Here is a 15,484-nt window from a genome sequence, read left to right as displayed (position 1 = left end):
TGAATGTGCTATAATATATTTGATTAACACTACTGTGTTGCTGACACAAGGATTAGGGTTTTCTTTCTTTTATGTTATAAGACCACCACCTAGTGGAATAATACATGTATTACTACCACTGAAAAAAAGTTCAGCTTTTTGTTTTGCCTGTGTTATTGTATGACTATATATTATTACAGTGCCCTGAGCAGGGTTCCCACTCTTTTCTAGAGATCATTTTCCAGGACTTTTCCAGAGCATTTTCATGATGATCAAGCTCATATGACAGACAGGAATCACGCCATACACCAATATGTTCCTATCTGAGGAAGTCTGATTTAAAACGTGTGAAGTCTATACTTGGCTATACTTATCTCTTAAATCATCTCTTACATGCTTAATTAATTATGAAATTATGACAAATTGATCGCAAGAACTTCAAGTGCTATGTAAATAAAAAATATCATTATCATCATTATTAATTAATGACCTGACACTTTTTTCTTATGAATTATATTAAACATTGCTGCCTGAACACTGATAACTAGATAGTAGCCTACAATTTTCCCTACTGACATATCTATACTGAACTTTACAGCTAAATGTACGATTTCAAAGTTGAATTTGCTGAGATTATTTACTGCTGCTGGGTCTCATCAGTTTATCACACTTAAGGGCCTTTACTACTAATAGGAATTGAAGTTTTTAACAAGGTTAATCACAGCCACTGTGAGCCACCACTACAAAAGTTGAACATTTCACGTCATATTAAGGTCTGTTTTTCCTGAGCAACACAGCATTGGGTATGAAGTGATGCCACCAAAGATGCTAGCAAAGTCAAAAGTGCCGTTAGTGAGTATTTGGCCAGTATTTGACTAACATATGGTTAGGCTACCATTCACTGTGTTCCTTGGTTTGCTTGCTTGTTTGGATTAATAAATCCCCAAGAAAACGCAATGGCTTTGTTTGGACAATCGATTCTTTTGCCTGTGTAAACCTGTGGTGCATCAGTGGCCTTTTGATTTTATGTTGATTTTTATGTTGAAGTGTTTGAGGGCAAATAGCCACTAGAATGTATTTTCCATGACTGGAAGACTGTGTAACCACAATGTGGAATATGAATGACTTACTACAAAAATGCTGTAGATCTAGATGCTAAGAGAGTTCCCCTCAGGTCAGTGAAAAAGTTTGTTCCAATCCAATTATGAACAAGCCTATATCTTTTAATTAACTGTAAATGTATAAATCATTTTGACTGATGTCAGACTGTTGCATTCAAAGGTGTAAGTAATGTTTTGCATTTGCTGAAACTTTGAACTGCTTGAATATATTCCTGTAATGATCTCATTTTGGCACTCTATAGCAGCTGAATCCAGCAGTTTCAGTGTTTGGCCATACAGTGAAATCACGAGTCAAGCCAATTGTTTTCATGAGGAACATATTGTGATGTCCTAGCACTGTACAATTTCATTACACGAAAGCAAAAACCTAGGAGACAGTAAAACATTAAAATGATCATGAATCACCACACACACACACACACACACACACACACAACACACACACACACACACACACACACACAGATGAGCTATGGTCTTTTCAGTGTTTCACCATGGGATACGCCCCTGCTCTGCTTAGTCTCAGAAGCATTTATTTGATTGTTTTGTCAGCTCTGAGTGGTTGGCAGCATCATCTCAGTTCTCAATATCATAGTCATACAAAAGAGCACAGTTTGGCCAATACATTCATGTTTATTCAGGTGATATTAATACATCAAGGTTTGTTTTTAAAAATCAAATAAAGTAAAACAATAATCCAGTGGTGCAAAATTATTGTGTCACACAGGGTCCAGACAGATTCACACTCAGATATATCAGAAATCTCACTAAGTATAGATTGATATTTCAGAAGGAATATGAAGAAGGACATACTGCTTTATAACCACCAAACATTTGTTATTTCACCTAGTGTGTACAGCAATTTTCTGTACACATATACAAAAGTTAGCATAAGGACTTGAACTGATTAGATCAATAGTCAACTTGTAGTTTTCCATTTAAAGCTGTGGTCGGTTTTGTAAGAAATTGTAACAAACTCTATTATATTGCAGAAATAGCATGATGTGTAGGCCTGTTTTCTGTTTTACTTTGAAATTTCCCTTTAACAAACCTCTCCGCATGCGCATTGGGCTGGTCTCCTCGTGATGACAGCAAATGACAGCAGTGTTCGCTTCTGCAGAACCCAGTGTGTGAGACGGCTAACCGCCAACAAACAATTCCTTTGACTCGAGAAATCTTTGGATCAGCTGTGTTTAGAGAAACTGTGGACAACCAGGACACGCTAATTACGTTGGGTAAGTTGCCGAATTTACGTTGGATGGTTTTCTGAATCATATTTGGCCATCCAGGAGCTTGCAGTATCAAGCTAAGCTAACGTAGCTAACTAGCTTATCATTAGCTTACCCTGCTTGGCGAGCAAACGTTAGCCAAGTGTAACTTGGTTAACGTTAGCACTCTACTGCTAGGTTAGCCCAGTTCACCAGTTTGCTGTCAGAGCTCAAATCACTGCAAACACAAGACCTTATTGGCTATTACTAATGTAACATCTGTGTGTCTTGTGTCAGTTTTCCTTAATAGCCATTAGCTGACCCAGCGTTAGCTAACTGGTGTATTTGATATGATTCTCAGTTCGTCAAAGCCACCTCAGTCGAACAACCAAGCGGTGACAGACATTAACTTAACCTCTCTCATCTCAGTTTGTCGGATGCCTAGCTAAATCCCTGTTGGCCACTACACCGTCTTAACCAAACCAAACGTTAGCAGCACATTAAACTGCTTCAGCTTTCTGTGTTCAATGTATCCCCACCCCACCCCTTGAGCAGTGAAAGGAATGTCTAAAGTTTTAGCCTAATAACATAGCCTAAGTATTCAGACCTAGTGTTAACATTATAAATATTTAAACACTGGATACTACTGTTATCTCTTTGTAACAGAAGTAATTATCTCCCCCATTATGTCCAACATTTCTGTAGTAATCCGTTGTTGGCAAAAATGTCAATTGTAAAATGTGAGGCTTTGCTGCTTTTCTCTGTTTAATGTCACCATAAATTGAAGTCAAACAAATTAAACCTAGCTAGTCAAAGACCTAAAGGCTCAGTGACCTTAAATCTTAAAAGATAAAGGATACAATTAAGGATTAATTACAAACCAAATATAAAGTCATTACCTCCCACTTTATTGTCCCCTGTGCGCCTCTATAGCAGTAACATTTCCCCCAGAGGGTGAAGCCAAATGTTGACACATTACATTCATGTGTGATTGTCATGCCCTTACATTATAGCTTCAGTGGTCAATTTCAGTAACTTACCTTTTTTAATGATTAAGTGTTAATCAGCCCATATTCAGTAACAGTCAAATGACTTTATTCCTCTGTAGTAATGACTGTGTTGCTGGGAAGTGATGTCTACTTTATGGTTTGGGAGTGGAATGGTTTGAGAGTGGAATGAGTCTGACCAAGGGATCACACGCTTTTTTGCTTTGGAACTGGAATTCCCAGTCTCATTAATTTCTTAGAAGTGTCTTCATGTTTCCTCGTCAGGGTGAGTGATACTGAAAGTTTTGCAGATAACTGACAACAGATGATAACGTTGATATCACTCATACAAACATGGCAATACCTCCATCTATGTCCTTTCCTTCCTCATTGGTTAATATATGTTAAAATCGCTGCTTCATTAGTTCCTCTCCTAATTTATTATTACACTGTTTGGTGTTTCTTAATATCTGTAGTCACAAGTGGATTAGTACAAATTGGTGCAAGTATATTTAATTGTAGAGTGTATCTGTGCATGTGTTTGCTTCACTTTGCAATGACAGCTGCTGTATAACTTGAGGATTTTGTTATGGGTACAATATTTGCGGCTTGGTATTACACACTGTTAATCCAGTGTTGTCACAGTTTGCTTAAAGCCATCTCACTCAAGACATGATTCAACCCGCCATTATGGGCCTTAAGACTAGGTGTAACTCGTGCCTTCTCCCCAACAGACACCAAAACTGTTAGTGCACTCTGGTGCTCCCAGAGTAAATAAAACCCTCTAAAATGACCACCCTAATGTTGCCCTCCAGGCAGCAGATAAAGTGTCAGTACCTGTGTGAAACTGGGTTAAGTTCCATGTTAATGGTGAATACTGTTTATCCATAAAACTTTCATACAACACCCAGTGATTAACTAAATATCCAGGTTGATAACAATAACGATTCTTAGGAATTCCTGCTTAAACACTATTTTCTTGGCACAAATTGGAGGAGCCTTTGAAATGGGACAGGTCTTGTCTGCCCCTCATGCTGTATTGGGTCTAAAAACTTGGATTTAAGAAGATCCAGCCACAGAATTGGGACACCACTACAGCTTCTTGTGTGACAGACATGTCATGCATTTGAACATTCTGGGTAACAGTCCTCTGCGGCAGTGGTGGCCTTAAGACTACATGCATGGGCCAGAACATTGCTTCTTCAGTCCTGGTAGGAAACATCTTGATGGGGAAAGTGAAAGAGTAGTGATCTTTCACATCCACCCAGTTTTCATTTCTTGACAGTTTTCGATAACTGATGTTACGGAAATGTTATGGTCATTACTCCAAAATGCATTAAGGTTCAGTAACCAGCCCTAGTAGTGGGAAAGGTTACTCATACACCTCGTGTATGTAGTACATGCACAGTATTTGCTTGCTGAGCAGTATAAGAAGTGATCTAGAAGGGAAGCGTGAAGAGGATGTTGGCTTAGAACTGTGAATACCTTTTGTAGAAAGTGAAATCCTTTGAATATCTATAAAAAGCATTTTGTTCCATTAGTGTGTGTTTGTGTGTGTGTGTGTGTGTGTGTGTGTGTGTGTGTGTGTGTGTGTGTGTGTGTGTGTGTGTGTGTGTGTGTGTGTGTGTGTGTGTGTGTGTGAGAGAGATCATGTAGTGGGAGGAGTGGGCTGTGTTCCAAACACCTTTACTCTCGTGCTGTGATGTTTATCTACATGTCTTAATAAATATAAAGTAGTGTTGTTTTTTACTTTGAATTTAACAATAATTTTGAACTTTCAAACGTTTTTATTAAATAACTAATGTGGAACTTGCCCTGGCATTTTATCTCTTTGCCTTGCTGCTTGTCTCTTGTGCTACCTTTTTGTTATAATAATGACGCTCACACAGTTGCTATGGTTGAACAATTGGTCCTCTTGCCACTCATGTTACCAGTATTCAGTGGCTGTCCTGCCACAACCACGATCATTCTCACACAACTCAGAAGTCCGAAGATTCTGCCTGACTTCATCCTGTCTGTTGTTTGGTTTCGCTTCTGCATTAGAGTTCCTCAGTGGTCTCCATGAGTGACTCACCAGGTAGCTCTATGTAGTGGCTTGTGTTGGAGCTGACGGGCACAGCAGACCACGGCCAATGGCAGTTAACCTTTCTGCTAGCCACTTAGTAGCCTAGTTGCTTTTTCACTTCCTTTCCAAGTATGTTAGGAATGTGCTTATTGAAGAACCTGAGTGTATACGTGGAAGTGCACCAAGAGTGTACTTGTCAGCCAAGATGTAAAATGGAAACAAAAGAAACAACAGAAAATTCTACTTTTTTATTTGCCCTTTTTTTTGATATCCAGATCTGTTACTATAGACACATCAAAAATATAGATCAACAACATCTTTCTTTTGGATAGAAGATTTAAAATGAACTTGTTAACTTGATTTTTGTTGATTAATTGTTTCAGACAATTTTGAATTAAAAAAATGTCAAAATGTCACAGTTTCTAAACTCTCAAATGTGAGTATTTGTTGGTTTTATTAGCCTTCTATGGTTGTAAGACTTCACCTTGGGCTCTGGGAAATTATTGATGGACTTATAGACTATACTGAACCAGTTGATTTACACAGAAAGTAATCTGCAGATTATTCAATAACGAAAACAGCCGCAGCTAACAGTTATCTTGCTAAAGTTTTATATTAAGTGCCCCTTATTTAGCATTTATAGGCACTATGTAAACAATGAATCATAACACACTATAAGGCAGTACACAACTAAAAGGACATTTTTAGGTGTTAAGTCATACATTAACAAATACATAAAGACTAATATTTACATTATAGCATGTTAAGCGTTCATTAAATGTTTATATATGGATTATAAATGCTAAACCGGGTTATTTAAAGTAAAGTGTTGCTGTTATTTTCATCAAGTCAGCTGTTGATTTTTTTTAATTGAATTGCTTAGTCTTAAAATGATAAATAAAATAATGATAACTAGTGCCATAAGAAGTAAACACAGTGGAAAAAAAATTGTGTTATAATGATGGGAAATGATAAAAAACAACACATTTTAAAAACTGTTATTAGCAAATGTTTGATATTTTAGTTGATATATCTTGAGAAAGTTTGCAGTAGGCGGTAGTCACGTCGCGCCTCATGAAGAAATTCTTCTAAACACTTTCGGCATTTTCTTCTCAAACCACAAAATAGCACACTGAACGTTTCTTTGTATTGGAATGATATTTGACTAAAATAGGTCTTTAAACTTGGCCTGTTTTTTACAAAAACGATGACAATCTATCACTGTAATCATAAATGGAGGAATAAATCACTGTTTATTCTTGGTTTGCCAAGGGAATTCAATGTAAAGCCTATCATTATGTGTGTAAATCCGCATAACCAATTTGATTTGTCAGGCATATCAACTCTAACGCTGTGGTTGTCTGTTAGTTTGTGAGCAATGACACTTTCTTGCAGTCATTCCCACTCTGAGGTAGTTTTCTCTAGTCTAGTCTCATTCTCCTCCCAGAGCCCTAACTCTACAGTTAAATCTGTGTTTGCTATGTTAGCTACCAGCTACAAAGAGGCTTTTGTGCAAACCATTCACCAAGAAATCACTCAAATTTCATGCACTCTGCTTGGATTGTATGTCTTGGCTATGTGTATCTGGAAAAGCAAGAGTGATTTGCATATCCTGCTGTGGAGCGTCTTCTGGAGCTGGTGAAAAAGCATGCTTTTGCTATTGTTGTTGCACCAGTGTTTGCAACACTCTGAATGCAAATGATCACTTCCCTTGCATGACGTGAGCATCATGTGTGAGCTTGTGTTCAGCCAGACCTTTACAGAAAAGGGAACCATTTCCTGTTTTTCTTTTGAATAATATTTTACTTTTAAATGCAGTTAAGGAATACTGATACTGTTTGCAAAAAAGTATAGTAAGGATGTGGTAGTAATAGTAAAAGTCAATCATTAGTTCAGAATGCTAACTTTGTTGGGTTCATTGGAGAGTTTGTTTGCTAAGTCACATGTTCGCCAGTGCCACAGAATTGTTACAAGTCTCATGCCAGAAAGTAACCATGACATGCACAAGAAAAATGCAGTTTCTCCTCTCTGATCAGTGGAGCCTGCCCAAAAAAATCGTTGCAGTTATTTCGTAATTCACTCCTATAAAATTGGTCTGTTTACAGGAGACAGATTAAACAAAAAAAAAAAGGTTAAATTTGAAGCATCAGATACCGTCTCTAGTATGGGTCAATCTCCAGAAACACTGCATCCTATATTTCCCATAATGCAGCCAATAGCATCATTTTATTAGACCCTACTTCCTGGTAAATGGCCACTTCTTTTATACTCCATATTCTGTTATAAATTTGTCATCTCAAAGCTAAAGACTATTTTCACAGACTTTTCTCCACAGCCACAGTGGACACGACACCACTGTATCCACATGCTGAATAGTACAATCTATGACAAGTAAATTGACTTTTATATGTGAAACTGGTGGAGTTCCTCTTTAACACAAGTTTTAACTTTTATCTTGCTAATGTGACTTTGGTCTGACGTTTGATGAATGATCATCAGAGCTTTTGTTAAGTTTTTATGTTCCACATCTTGTTTACCTGTTTCCATTCTATCTTGTCCCCTTTGTGCTTCAGTCATTTACCTCTCTGCCTGTGTGAGCTGGTTAAGATGGTGAAGCCAGACATCCACACTCTGGCCCACCACCTGAAGCAGGAGCGGCTGTATGTGGCGTCGGAGAAGCAGCTGATCCAGAGGCTCAACAGTGATGTGCTGAAGACAGCTGAGAGGCTGTACCGGGCTGCATGGATCGCCAAGCAGCAGAGGATCAACCTCGATCGTCTCATTCTCACCAGGTCAGACCTACCATCATGATACATGACACTCTGGCCTTGAAAAGGAATAGCAAAAGGAAGTACAGACAGGGAGCCATGATGTGGTCAGCGTAGTTTAGCCTATAGACTGAAAAACAGGGAGAAATGGCCTGCTTGGCTCTCTGACTTGTTTGTTTAATCTGTACCTGAACACAACTGTAAAAATGACAATTTGTGGTGTCAGGGGGGTTATGAAAGTTCTCATTTGCTGCTACATGCCAGTGATTTGTGTCACTCATGCCAGCAGATAGCATTAATGACTGATCAGTGTATAGTGGCAAGAAAATGTATGTGAGCCCTTTGGATTGACCTGGTTTTCTCTCATAAAATATGATCTGATCTTCATGTAAGTCACAAGTTTAGACAAAGACAATAATAACACACAAACAATTCAATTTTTTTGTGTCTTTATTGAACACAGCCATTAAATATTTGCAGTTTTGGTGGAAAAAGTTTATGCACCCTTGAATTTAATAGCTGGTTCAACCTCCTTTGGCAGCAATAACCTCAAACAAGTGCTTCCAGTCGCTGCTGCTCAGACCTGCACCATGTTCACATGTAGCCTTAAAGTTATAAGAAGGAAACGACTAATGACATCACAAAAAGTGCAACAGAGGTATATACTTCCATGTAGTCAGTGTTGAAGCAGCTGTTTAAATTGCCAAACATGGTGCCAGACCAATAGTGTGAAAATATACCTTTTAAATATCTTGAAGAATATTTAAAACTCTTTGAGATGACTTTGTAACCCTTTCTAGCTTTATACATAAATAAAGACAACTCTTGATCATACGTTTTTGAGATCTCTTTAGCGAGGCATGTTTCAGTAGAACAAAACAGCAAACTCAGGATATTTGAGTGTCACAGTTGCACCTCCAATCTTAATTTCATCAACTTTACTCCTGACTCCACTTAGCTTTTGTTGATGTCATTAGACTAGCTCACATACTTTTTCCAACCTACTATGAATGTTTGAATTATGTTTTCAACATGGACAAGAACAATACAATGATTTGTGTCTTACTTGGGGAAGTAAATGGTCTTTGTTGATAATTGTTACTTAGATGAAGATGTGAACGTATTTTAAGACAAATTTATACATAAATGCATACATAATTCACTTACTTTTTATTGCCACTGTATGTTGTCGGGAAGTGATATTAAAATACTGCTAAATGCAAATATTTTAGTACGGGTTCATATGCTGAAACATAAATCTGAGAATGTCTTGTGCATTTATCAAATGCTAAGATAGCACCCAAGAACACAAACACAAGCTGAAGTCACTACAGTACAGTAGATCAGTTGTCATAAAAGGGAGACTACAGAGCCAGAGCAGACTTCTGATCATTGAGCATGTCATGTGATGTAATGGATGTACTTTATTTTGTAAAGGTGGAATTAATGTTTGTCAGTCAGAACTATGTTGATATTCTCTTTTAGAGCCACTGCCTTTGTAAAACGAAAGCAGTTGTTGGTACAAGAGATTTTATATGATACATATTAGTAATGAAACAACTCTTGTCCACAGTGCGGAGGCCTCTCCAGCTGAATGCTGCCAACATGCCAAAATGCTGGAGGACACACAGTTTATTGATGGCTACAAGACTTTGGGCTTCCAGGAGACAATCTATGGCGAGTTTTTGGCCCGGTTGAGGGAGAACCCCAGACTGGTAGCTTCCTGCCTGGTGGCAGGAGAGAGGCTGAACCAGGAGCACACCCAGGGGGTCATCCATACAGTCTTCACCTCACTTTATGGCAACTGTATCATGCAGGAGGATGAGAGCTATTTGCTACAGGTCAGAGGTCCTACCTGTCTTGTGTCACACATTAGAGAAACAGTTTAATAGCTTCTCTCGAAGATGAAATGTTTTTAACTGCTAACATGTGCGTGTCTGTTTCTTGCCAACTCCCAGGTGTTGCGGTACCTGGTAGAGTTTGAGCTGAAGGAGAGTGACAACCCTCGCCGTCTGCTGCGACGGGGAACCTGTGCCTTCAGCATCCTTTTCAAGCTCTTCTCTGAGGGCCTGTACTCAGCCAAGCTTTTCCTCACTGCCACCCTCCATGAACCCATTATGCAGCTGCTGGTGGAAGATGAAGACCACCTGGAGACGGACCCAGCCAAGGTTACAGAGCGCCTCACTCCAGCCCAGCAGGAACGCTTTGGAGAGAAGGGCTCTGAGGGCTACAAACAAAGGGTGCAGGCAGCTGTGGAGGCCAATGAAGCCAAGCTGGTAGCTCTGGTCAACAAATTTATCGGATACTTGAAGCAGAACACCTACTGCTTTCCCCACAGCCTACGCTGGATTGTGTCCCAGATGTACAAGACGCTGTCATGTGTGGAACGTCTTGAGGTAGGTGAGGTGCGCACCATGTGCACAGACCTGCTGCTGACCTGCTTCATCTGTCCCGCTATAGTCAACCCGGAGCAGTATGGTATCATCTCTGACGCTCCCATCAATGAAGTGGCCCGCTTCAATCTAATGCAGGTATGTGGTCATTAACTTTTCTCTTCTTCACACTTTAACACGTGAAAGTCATCCTACTGTGGAATGACACTGCATCACTTTTTGTTACACAGGTGGGGCAGCTTTTGCAGCAGTTGGCCATGGCTGACGATGATGCAGACCCAAGGCGGAAAAGCAGTTTGTCTAAATTTGATAAGGTTTGTGTGACCAGTGTGATGTTTATTTTCATTGCAGCTTAATTGCCTGAGATTTATCCTTGTTCTAAGCTCCCTTTCCATAACTTTTTTGTTTCTAGAGTTGTGTTGCTGCCTTTCTGGACGTGGTGATTGGAGGAAGGGCAGTCGAGACCCCACCCATGTCCTCGATGAACCTTCTGGAGGGCCTCAGCAGAACTGCGGTCTATATTACGCATAATCAGCTGCTAGCACTGGTAAGCGCTTCTGCTGTTGATATCGAAATGTAACATTAGTATTTGAATTCTTATGTAACGTGAGAACAATACGCAGTAACACTGCCAAGCTGCATCATAGGCACTCCCTACAGACCAGGTCATGTGATAAGATTTTAGAGCACCATGCCGCATACATTTGCATATTTCCTTGAAACAACTCAAAGTACTTTCAAATGCAGAGTTCATGTACAGTGGGAGGACAAAATAACAAAAATTAAGAATACAAGGCTCTGCATTAAACTTCCTTTTAATAAAGATCAGGATGTTTAGATTTTTTTTTTTAAGACTCAGGTTGTTGTTTTTGTTCCATTGTTAATATGTTGTTACAGCACAGGTCATCCCGAGTTATTTATGACATTCTTGTGACCAATTACATTGCAACTTTTCTGTGTTTGACATATATGTCTTCATTTTTGAGACCTTAACCTACAGTGTTGTCACTTTACACCGTTTGCATTGTTTAGAACTAATGCACTAGCAGTTCAGTCATCATTATGTAAGTCACATTTAAAAAGGAGCTACATGAGTGAGTCAGTTTTACTAGAATGCCAATAGCAGGATGTGAAGGCTTTAATAGACATGTGACAACACTCTTGTTGTAAGTGACTTTTCAAGGTAACCCGCAGAGATGAAAAAAGACCAGCTAGTCCCCTGAATTGCTGATCAATTGCTATCACAGCAGAAATGTGACAGGAGGAGGGTTGTATGCATCAACATATCTCATAACCTTAGTGTGACCTCAGCATGCGGTGTATGTACATTGTGATGTTTATGTGAGGACTTAAGGGCAGCAAAAGTGACTTCTAGTTAATCATCATTTAAAAGCTGTTTGTGGCTTTGGTGCTGATTTTTTTTTTTTCCTTCCACTCACTGCAAAATACCTTTTTGGCAGTGAACTCAAATAGCCATGTGCAATGCCACATTTTGTTTTAGATTCACAGAGAACAGGAGCTTGGCAAGCTCAAACCTGTTATCTCACACACTTCCTCAGAGTAACTGCTGACTACCAAGGAATGATAGACTGGTGGTCTTAAGAATAACATCTTTCACTTCCTGCGTAGGTGGACTTTGTGCGGAGTGTGACTGCAGGGGACCACCTCCGGGAGGAAGAGCACATGGCTCTGGAGAACCTTTTGGCCAACGTGCCCCAGTCGCGAACTGTGAAGAGCAACAGTCTGGAGCTCACTCCCTCCAACACCCCCCAGCTCTCTCCGGCTACCACTCCTGCCAACAAGAAGAACAGGCTCCCCATAGGTACCTACCTCCACAGCCTCTAAGCCTTCCTGCCACTCTGGTTTCAGAATAGATGATAGATGTATTGATGTTCTCATCATGATGAAACCTCCTGTAATTTCCCAAATGTTCCGTTCTGAAGGATATTTTTCCTTTTTAGGAATATCACAATTTGAAACCAGAACTAGAAGATAGAAGTGTAATATTTTGTGTAATGAGAAGCAAAATAAACAAGTAGAGCTGAGTGGTGATGGCTAGTGAAAGGCCCGTGTGTTATAGGAAGCTAATGAGCTTCTTCTCAGCTTGTTATAAAGATAATTAGCATGGCCTGGATTGAGGCTCAATTACAGAAATGACAACCAATTAAATTACCAAATATAAATGAACTCATTTTAATTGGAATGGATGGAAAAGATGCATAGACTCCCTTCATTAGCATTTTCAAGATAAATGATTCTGTAGCAACATCCTCTTAATTAGAACTGAACCACTTGTGCTTGCATCTCTGAAATATGACGTTTATATACACAATCTTGACTTGACACTTGAAATATTTTGAATTCTGAGATTTCTCCTCTTTCTCCAACTCCCTACCTTGTCCTTCTCCTTTCCTCCTGTGCTGCCAATGAATGACCAGGACAACACTTAGCTGCTATTACATCCTGGGACCCCACAACCACCACTCTGTCTGCTCACATTCCATTAGTAACCCCTTTTGGTGGGTAGCCTGTCAGTCCTGTTAGAGCTGGAGAGAACGTAACCCATGTATTTGGTGTATCACGCAGTTAACACTCATCTAGTCCATGCTCCTAGCTGCACAGTAACCTCCCTGCCTCGCCACTGTTAACTAGCACTGTTCTTGTCCATATGCACTCACCATGCTTGCTTTGCCTTGCACAGTTCTTTGGTTCATTATTCAGTTATCCACTCATTATGTTTTCTAAGTTTTCCCTTTTTTGCTTCCTCATTCAGCGGATTATGGCTATTCATTACCAGGTAGAGTGGGGAATAAAATCAATCTTCCACCTTTTTTCCTTCTGCTCCGTGCTTGAGTTGTGGTAAAAGATGAAGCAGAGTGTAGTGTAATAACTTCATACAATGACGGTGGCTGTGATGGTGTAGTTGTGTTCTTGTCATCCAAACCTTTCTCATTATTTTGATAATATCAAGGATTTCAATCAAATTAGTGCTTCATGATTAACAATGAATTAAAGGGTACAGATTCAGATATCCTAAGTTCCTTGTTATCGAAGAGTGTAACATGGAGTATAGCCACCATCATGCTGAAAATGTTAAGTGACTCATGCACTTATACTTTGATAGAAACATTGTTCATGAAAAACGCTTACCCAGAATGAGTGTGATGTGGTCGCGTGTACCTGTACTTAGTAGTTCTTTTTTATTTCTTGAAATATATCCAGTGGATGGAGCGGATGGAGAGTCAGTGCAATGTGCTAGAGCCCCAAAAACATAGGGTTAAAATACGTCAGAGCTGTCTTTAGAGTGGTATGAATGTCACATGCTGCTTAAGTGCGTCGCCTTCGTCAGGTCTACCATCTTAATCCCACAAACACTGTGGAAGCAGGTCACTTAGTATTTAAACATGCACAGAGCACCTTGTGTCAACGTAGGTTATGCAGAATGAGTGGACTTAAATCTTGTTACATGGTAATATTTTAATGTGCAGTGTTTTCATAAATTCTATATGCTACTTTTGCTAAAATAATTTTGTTCAAATGATATGGTAGCTATGGCATCTTTTGTTTTCTAGACACCTATGGCCAAGCTCTTTATGTGCTTTTGTGTGCATCTGGTTTCATCTTAACCATTGAACTTTGCGCAGTGCAAATACGAGTGTCGAATTTGAAAAACTTATTTTTTGTGCTAAAAGAAAACTAAGCCTTTATTATTGTTAACTAACTACCGTCTAACATGTAGAAACAAGAGGTAAACTCGCTTTACTGTCACACCAATGTATAGCTACAAGAGGGAAGAATTCAAAAGGTTTTTTTTGACATTTTGTTTGTGAAACTGATAGTCATTGTAACCTCTATCTTATTTGCAATTAGAAAGCTTATAAGCTACTCAACTCATTCTCATTATTCACAAATAACAGTTATAAGCAACACATTGGTGTGACATACCAGATGAGCGTCTTGGTTGTCTAGTTTCAAGCTTTGTGTTGAATCTATTCGTTTTCATAAATACTGTTTGGTTGTTTGATGAAACATGAATTTCTGAACGTATTGCTTAAATCCAACAACATAATTTAATTTAAACCAAAGCAACACATGTTGTTATTCAGTGAATGCAACAATTACAAAATAACAGTGGTTCCCTACTAATTCTCTCCAACCCACCAACCAGCAGCTGCTCGTAGCCGCAGCCGTACCAACATAGCCCAGGAGGGGGAGGCAGAGGCCAGCTCCCAAGAGTCCCTACAGGAGCTGATGCCAGAGGAGGTGCTGGTGATTTCACTAGGAACTGGTCCTCAGACTGTCCCTGGGATGATGTCAGAGAATGAGGTAATGTGACTTGAATTAATATACTCATTTGCAACAGAGATGATGATGTGATAAATTCAAAACCATTTTTTTTCCTGTCAATGAAGGGGAGTAAGACTTCTTAGAGTCAGTGTCATGCATTTTGTTGTGCTTTGTATGTACTGGCAATGTTATGCAATTGATAAGAAACCTTATATCTCATATAAAGCTCCCTGACCCAAATTTAATTCTCTCCTCTCGTCTTTGTTATTTCGTCTAGCAAGAATGACTCATGGCAAAGCAAGTTTGCAACCAACCTTAGGTGATATATATACACCTTTTTTATGTATGCACTTCCTCTCTCTACCACCCTCTAGGTTTTGAACCTGCAGATGGCTGATGGGGCCCAGGGGGATGGACATGCTGATGATACCAAGCTGCATGGTAAACCAGACAAAACCCTGCGCTTTTCCCTCTGCAGTGACAACCTGGAAGGCATCTCAGAGGGTCAGTCTGCAGTCTGATGACACATAAAGCTTAAACATGAGGGAAAAAAAAAATTTTTGCTATGTTTTTTTTTTTTTTCTATCTTCAGAGTTATGTCAGAAAAGCATCATTGTGATTATGAGTCATTCTCCAGCTGCTCTTTTGTCTTGCCATACACAGTTATAAGGACAAAA

At 39.4% G+C, this 15,484-nt stretch overlaps 1 protein-coding gene across 4 annotated transcripts in view; it reads left to right on the top strand.

The window, feature by feature from the left end:
• Nucleotides 1-2,176: 2,176 nt before the first annotated feature.
• gapvd1 (GTPase activating protein and VPS9 domains 1) overlaps nucleotides 2,177-15,484 on the top strand; it is a 29,460-nt gene continuing 16,152 nt past the window's right edge. For 2 of the 4 annotated variants that reach the window (XM_056376261.1, XM_056376258.1), the window contains exons 1-10: nucleotides 2,177-2,335; nucleotides 7,933-8,151; nucleotides 9,701-9,968; nucleotides 10,086-10,658; nucleotides 10,751-10,834; nucleotides 10,933-11,067; nucleotides 12,150-12,342; nucleotides 12,959-13,039; nucleotides 14,689-14,846; nucleotides 15,182-15,311. In XM_056376261.1, coding sequence (XP_056232236.1) covers nucleotides 7,967-8,151; nucleotides 9,701-9,968; nucleotides 10,086-10,658; nucleotides 10,751-10,834; nucleotides 10,933-11,067; nucleotides 12,150-12,342; nucleotides 12,959-13,039; nucleotides 14,689-14,846; nucleotides 15,182-15,311 — 1,807 coding nt within the window. In that variant the 5' untranslated portion in view covers nucleotides 2,177-2,335; nucleotides 7,933-7,966. The remainder of the gene's footprint in view (nucleotides 2,336-7,932; nucleotides 8,152-9,700; nucleotides 9,969-10,085; nucleotides 10,659-10,750; nucleotides 10,835-10,932; nucleotides 11,068-12,149; nucleotides 12,343-12,958; nucleotides 13,040-14,688; nucleotides 14,847-15,181; nucleotides 15,312-15,484) is intronic. The other 2 variants (XM_056376260.1, XM_056376262.1) reach the window with 2 other exon arrangements.

The sequence above is a fragment of the Seriola aureovittata genome, chromosome 5 (genome assembly GCF_021018895.1).
Source record: "Seriola aureovittata isolate HTS-2021-v1 ecotype China chromosome 5, ASM2101889v1, whole genome shotgun sequence".
In the NCBI taxonomy this organism is placed as follows: Eukaryota; Metazoa; Chordata; class Actinopteri; order Carangiformes; family Carangidae; genus Seriola; species Seriola aureovittata.
This window is presented reverse-complemented; position numbering and strand designations above follow the sequence as displayed.